This window comes from Otolemur garnettii, unplaced genomic scaffold (genome assembly GCF_000181295.1).
Source record: "Otolemur garnettii isolate 467f Iridium unplaced genomic scaffold, OtoGar3 scaffold00171, whole genome shotgun sequence".
Taxonomy (NCBI): Eukaryota; Metazoa; Chordata; class Mammalia; order Primates; family Galagidae; genus Otolemur; species Otolemur garnettii.
Window position 1 is genome coordinate 751,292 of NW_003852566.1, and position 6,901 is coordinate 758,192.

The following is a 6,901-nucleotide window of genomic DNA, read 5'->3' on the forward strand; positions in this document are numbered from 1 at the left end:
GTAGAGGACATGGTGGGTCAGCTGGGCAGTGCCCACCAAGCAGGCCCCTCCTGTCTCACTCACCTGTGGTAGGGTGCTGGTAGAAGATGCGGTGGGTCAGCTGGGCAGTGCACTGGTCAGCCTCACCATGGCCCCTCCTGTCCCCACTTCCGCCTCCCATAGTGGGCTCAACTGTGTAGCACCTGTATGGCCTTCGTCCGGGGTGGGAGGTAAAGAGAAGGGGAACCAAGATGGCTCCTCCTGAGATGAGGAGAAGGGGCCTGTTAGCCCTTTGGTTATAGCTGGTGTTTGTGCTCATCACTGCTGGTGTCACCGTCCTCAGTGGTCTTAGGACAAGCAGCTCTGTAATCTCTGCTTATCACACGTGCATTTTCTTTGGTCAGTTAGGTGGCCATAGCATCTTGTGTCGTGTGGCTGCACTCTCAGTCCTAGCCCTTCCCCAGGAGGATCTCCTCCTTTGCCTCAGCCAGTCTTCCCCCTGGACTCAGGTCAGCAGTGCCACCACCTCCTCTTCTGCTTGGTGCTGCCCCCAGGCTGTGTGGTCCTCCTTCCTGGGTCCTTCTCACATGTGTTCTTGGGTGACACTGTCCCTAAAGGTTGTATGGCCTGCCAGCAGCCCTGGGGAGTTCTGGGCCTGTCACCTCTCTCTCTGACCTCGCTATCCTGGCCCACCTGCCTCCTCAGCCTCCCTGTGGTGTGTTCATCTTCTTGCAGAGGGACATAGCTGGGTCCTGGGTAGGGTGATGGCTGCTCTGCATCTGGTTCTTTTTCCCCCTGCAGCACCACATTGCCAGGTCTTCCCTGTTAGACCTCAAATCTTCTTCCCCTAACGAGAAATTGCCCAGCTCACAGCTTGAGGCATCAACAGTTCCCACTTGCCCCATCTGTCTTCCAGCCCCTGTCCTATGCAGTGCCCAGGCTGTAGGTATTGGGCTTTGTTTACTTTGTTTAATGGTAAGGAGCATTCCAGACCAGTGGTGTCCCCTTCTTCACCTGATGTTAGGCATTTGGTGGCTTTCCTGTGATTTCCTCTGCACACCCAGGGTTGCCTGGGCCATCTGTGAACACAGCTGTCTTTCCTGAGTGCTTTCCTGGTGGGATAGGCAGTTTCCCCCATGTAGGACCATGGACCCTAACTCCTATACCATGTAGGCAGTAAGAGGGCCCAAGAAATGATGTGTCTTTCCTTGGATGTGACGTCAAAGGACTGCTCAGAGACCTGGCATGTCTGTGAATGTCCCTAGATATCAAGGGAGCCCGGCCTGGGCTGGAATTCAACTGTCCTCCTCCTGCTATTGCCATGAGGGCAGGAGACCTCACTGGTGTTTTGGGGACACTCAGGCCCGGCTCCTCAGGAGGGCAGGCTGGTCTTCGGTGGATTTGCCTTCTGGGAAGCCCAGGGCTGTCTCAGGAGGGATTGCAGAGACTGGCCATGGTCTGGTGGTCAAGAGGTTCTTGAACAGCAAAGGGGAGGCCACTGTGTCCCTATGGGAGCTTGATAGACAGTGGCTGCCTGACTGCAGCTTCGGCTAGCCTGTCTGCCCACTCCCACTAGCCACTGCTGAGAGCTCTTGGGGCCAGGGTTGGGCAAGACTGCATTTGTGAGGGCTGGGTGGAGTCTGGTGATTGTTGTGGGAACAAAAGACACACACACCCCCGGCTAGGGCCGATGGGGACAGCTGTGGGTAAGGAGCCAGTATGCCCTGTCCATGGCAGCAGTGCCTGAGCATGGCGGGGTGATGGATAGCAGCTCGAGGCAGGCAGGTAGATGGGGTTCTCCCTGACAGCTGGGTCATAGGGAACCCTGCCCCAGTGCTAAGGTGGGCAAAGGTGGTATGAGGTGGGTAAACAGACAGGGCCCTCACTAGAGAGCTATGTGTATGCAGGTCTTTACTCTTGAGTTTGGCCTATAAACACCTATGCTAGAACTTCTGGGGGCATTTATGAAAAGTCCAGGCCTTGAGCTTCCAGACTTGCAGGGTCAGAATTGGGGGAGACCTAAGGTGGGATTTTAACAGCTTCCCAGGTGGTTGTGCCCACCATGGTAAGAGAGCCATGAGATCTGTGGGAGTGAGGAGCAGCCGACGGGCCTCTGGGGGCCCAGGGAAGGGCAGGGCTATGAGGGGGCAACAGGCAGGGGAAAAGTGCCTTCTCTCAATAGGACCCTTACTTCCCCCTTCAAAAGTGGGCAGGGGAGGGGAGTACGGTACGTGCATGTGATTTGGGAGAGCCCTACCTGCTTGCTGTCCCTGCATGTAGGATGGCAACGTCCGCCTGTACACCATCCTGGGCACCACACTGAAGGATGAGAACAAGATCCTGGAGGCCAAGGGTCCCGTGACAGACGTGGCCTACTCCCACGATGGCGCCTTCCTCGCTGTGTGCGATGCCAGCAAGGTGGTCACGGTGTTCAGCGTTGCGGATGGCTACTCGGTGAGCAGGTAGTGGGAGGTTCTCTGTGCTCGGTGACCTTGAGCGGCTGCACCTTTCTGAGTATTGTTTGTTTATGTCTGAGCGGCAGGCTCCTCTTGGGATCAAGGAGCCAGTGAGAGCATCAGGGCCCCTGGCCTAGACCTCACCTGCTCCTCTCTGTTTTCACCCAAAACTAGGAAAACAATGTTTTTTATGGTCACCACGCAAAAATCGTCTGCCTCGCCTGGTCACCAGACAATGAACACTTTGCCTCTGGTGGCATGGATATGATGGTGTACGTCTGGACCCTGAGCGACCCGGAAACTAGAGTGAAGATCCAAGGTGACTCCGGCCACCAGGCCCTGGCAGGGAATATTCATGGGCCAGGGCTCTGCCAGTCATTCTCTGGCTGCTGTCTCAGGGCGGAGTATCACTAGAGAGGTGACTTGGTGGGGCAGGGGCCATGCCCAAGGCCTCAGGGTACCCTGTGTTCCCCGTGTGGGCACCTGGGTGCTCTGCACAGGACCTTCACTGAGCTGTGTGGGGCCTGCACTCTGGACAGCTTTCTCTCCCCAACCCGGCCTCAGTTCCAGCCCAGGACCAGGTTCTCTCAGTCCCTGAGATGATGGTGTCCAATAGAGGATAGAGGAGCCACACGGAAATGTTAAGTTTTCCTAGTTGCCACATTTAGAAAGGAAGCAAGTAAAGTTATTCTTAGCAGCTATTTTACTTGACATACTGTTTTTCCCCGTGGAGGAACTTAACTGCCATGCCCTCCCATCCCCAGCACCACCAGGCTTCCATATGTGCTTTTGTCCCCTGGTCCCTTTTCTGTTCAAAGGTAGCCTTTTGTATTAAACATAAAATAATTCTGAGCCCACTTGCAGAGCCTGTCCCCCAGCTGCAGGCTAAGGAGAGCCACTGGGCTGTGTCCTCAGCATCCTAGGCAAGTGGGCAGAGAGTAGGCAAGGACAGAAGAGTCATAAAGCAGATGTCACCGGCCGTTCTGGTCTGTAAGAGAATAGACATCCTTCAGTGAGACTCATAAAAGTTCACGAATGGGCTCGGCGCCTATAGCTCAACCGGCTAAGGCTCTAGCCACGTATACCTAAGGTGGCGGGTTCGAATCCCCAGCCTGGACCCGCCAAAACAGCAATGACGGCTGCAACCAAAAAATAGCGGGGCGCTGTGGCGGGCGCCTGTAGTCCCAGCTACCTGGGAGGCGGAGGCAGGAGACTTGCTTGAGCCCAGGAGTTGGAGGTTGCTGTGAGCTGTAACGCCACGGCACTCTAACCAGGGGGACAGCTTGAGGCTCTGTCTCAAAAAAAAAAAAGTTCACGAATGAAGTGAATCAAAGAAAAAGTATAGCAAGAGCCAGTCAGGTAGAGTTGGGGGGGGGGTCAGCGCGTCTGTGCCCCATGCTCACAGGTTTGGCAAACACAAGCTGACCTCAGCAGTAGGTGCTGCTGTGCCAGGGCTGAGGCTTCCCTGTCTGGTGGGGTGGCACACCTACAGGCTGGAGGCCACCCTTTGTTGAGGGAGTGGAGAACTGGTGGAAATCCCTCCTCATCAAGTGAGGAGCCTCCCTGGGCTCATTGGGAAGGACCAGCTGGCCACAGGGGACTTCAGATGCAGGCAGTGTCTGCATCTGGAATCTGGTCCCCTTACATAGGTCAGACAAGTCCCCCAGCCCCTGTGCTCCTTAGTTTTTCCTTCTGCATATTATTACTTTGATATGTAAAAGGAAATAGACTTTTTTTTACCTGCTTGGGGGAGGGGATATGTTGGTTCAGGGCTTGGAGAGAGAGGGAACGACTGGGTTGCTGTGCTTCTTCTCTTGCACCTCACAGCATCAGCAGTGCTGAAGCCAGGAGCCCCTGCTCCCACGGAGCTTTTGTCCCAGGCTCCTGGAATGGGGAAAGGGGACCTGATTAACAATGATTCTCAGGGTTTGGGGGAACCCTTTTGATGATTTGGGTGCAGGTAGTTTCATCTTCCTAGTCCAGATATGTATAGAACTGGAGAAGTCTCGATTTCCTTACATTGTGCCCTTTCTTTCCAGATGCACACCGGCTACACCATGTCAGCAGCCTGGCATGGCTGGACGAGCACACGCTGGTCACGACCTCCCACGACGCCTCTGTCAAGGAGTGGACAGTCACCTACTGAGCAGCCCACCCCGGACGGACCGAATCAGGGACTAGAGTTTAACTGCAGTGGAACACATCATTTCTCTATTTCTGTAATGCGTCCCCTGCCCCCGCCCCACCGCAGGAGGGGGAGGGCCTTAGCGATAACTCTCACCTCTCTCCAGGGTGTCCATGTCTGTACACGGCCTTCTGAAAGCTTTAGACAGTAACAGTTTGCACATGAAAAATAAAGCAAGCACTTAAACAATGTGAGGAACATAACTAAAACCCACAGCCCAACCAAGCCTTGAGAACGCAAAACATTCCAGAGGCAACAGCCTCAAAAGCACACAGAGCCCCCCAAACCTGCAGCTCTTGCTGTCTGTCAAGGGAGGTTGTACAGGTGCAACCCACAGGCCCCTCTTCCTCCCTGCAGAACGTTTCTGCACACATAAGAAGAGGGCATGCTCGTTGCAGTTCAGTGAAGCTGGAATTCTGTGTAGAGCAGGTGTCTATTCCCTGTAGTGTGTGTGGGTCTCCACGTGGCTGCCTCCAGGGTGCTGCTTGGAGCAGGTGGAGACCCGGAATCCTTGGTTGTGTTTCATCGTCAGATTTTGTGCTTGATTTTACAAATGGAGTTGTGGGATTTTTATAAATGTACTTTACTGTTGCCTGTCTGTTTACAGCTAGTGCAGCCCTGGCACTGTGTCTGGGCTTGTAGAGCCCTTGTGTGCCAGACTGAGGTGTCCTGATCGCCCTTGTCACCATCAGGCTTTGATGTTTTCTTGTCTTTCTCTCTCTGCTCCCAAGAGCAAAGATTAATTTAAGGGCAAAGATGAAGTCACTGTAAACTAATCTGTTATTGTTTTACTTTCCTTTTCTTTTTCAGTGCAGAAATTAAAAGCATAAAGCACCGTGATTTGGAGTATTTTTGCGTGTGTCAGAATCACTGGTAAATGTTGGCTGAGAACAATCCCTCCCCCTTGCACTTGTGAAAACACTTGGAGCGCTTTAAGAGATTAGACTGAGAGATAATTAAATATCTTTTCTCTTCATTGTGGATCCCTGACTTTGTATGATGGGGGCATTTTGGGAGGTGGGGCACCCTCTGCACTGGACCCTTGTGGTTTCAGGTGTCTATCCAGCCTGCAGCCTCAGGGGAAATGTTGATGAACCTGGATCTCATGGTGTGCCCCCTGGTAGGAGGAAGGTCCCCAGACAGAAGAGGCTGGGACTCCCAGCCCCTACTCCATCCCTATCACCGGTGGCCTCACTGTGTGACCTGGGCTGCATTCCTGCTTTCTCTGTGCCTGAGTTTCTTCATTTGTAAACTGATAAGGTTGAGCCAGGTGATGTGGGGGCTCCATCTAATGGTCACGCTGTTGGGAGTTTGTGACCTGTAGGTGTGGAATAACATGGGTTTCGATGTTGAAAACTAAATTCCCAAGCATCCAAGTTAATTGCAAAGTGAAAGGGACTGTTCTTGGGTGGACAAACACTTCATGGAGTCGTCTCTAACTTTGCAACCCTTTTAATTAGGGGAACTTCTAAACGTCTTTACATTGCTTCCAAAGTTCATGTCTACAGAGGAGCTACAAAAGTCAGAAAGATAGAATTAAATGTTAGTCTATAATATCTAAAGGTGGGGCTGCGGCAGAATGCAACCCAGGAGTACACTATGTTCCTGTGTGGGTTTGGGACAGGCAGTTTCCACATTAATGTTCAGTGGGTGGTGCTGAGGAAACCAGTAACAGTTGAAAAGTCAGTTCTATTGCTTACCTTGTCTTTATAATAGTCTCAACTAAAAGTATCAAAGTTTTGAGTTTTTAACAAAGGAACCAAGAGTACAAGAAAATAAGGAACAATTGAGTCACACAACCATGAGTGTTTCTAAGAGTGACAAAAAAGAATGAGAGTTTTACATTTAATGATATATTTTAACATCTGCACTGAAGTTATGGGTAAGAGCCACCAGTCACAATTTTTTATTTTTTGAGACAGTCTTTGTCGCTCTTGATAGAGTGCCGTGGTGTCAGCTCATAGTAACCTCAAACTCGAGCTCAAGTGTTTCTCTTGCTTCAGACTCCCAAGTAGCTAGATCACAGGTGCCCAGCTATTTTTAGAGACAAGGTCTTACTCTAGCCAGTCACAAAATTTAAACAAATAGCACCAAAGCTTTCACCTGTACTAGATCAAAGAATACATAAGTAGGTTTGATACTTTGCGTAATTTTTCTTTAAAGTATTTTTTTGTGGAAATTACATGCCTACACACAGAAGTTTTCAAAATACATGATTAGGCTCGGCGCCTGTGGCTCAAGTGGCTGAGGCGCCAGCCACATACACCTAAGGTGGCGGGTT

At 51.9% G+C, this 6,901-nt stretch overlaps 1 protein-coding gene across 1 annotated transcript in view; it reads left to right on the forward strand.

The window, feature by feature from the left end:
• The window catches only part of WDR1 (WD repeat domain 1), a 41,467-nt gene extending 35,871 nt beyond the window's left edge, over nt 1-5,596 (forward strand). Inside the window, exons 13-15 of the mRNA XM_003800180.3 lie at nt 2,260-2,433; nt 2,610-2,754; nt 4,475-5,596. Coding sequence (XP_003800228.1) covers nt 2,260-2,433; nt 2,610-2,754; nt 4,475-4,581 — 426 coding nt within the window. The 3' untranslated portion in view covers nt 4,582-5,596. The remainder of the gene's footprint in view (nt 1-2,259; nt 2,434-2,609; nt 2,755-4,474) is intronic.
• The last annotated feature ends 1,305 nt before the right edge of the window (nt 5,597-6,901 follow it).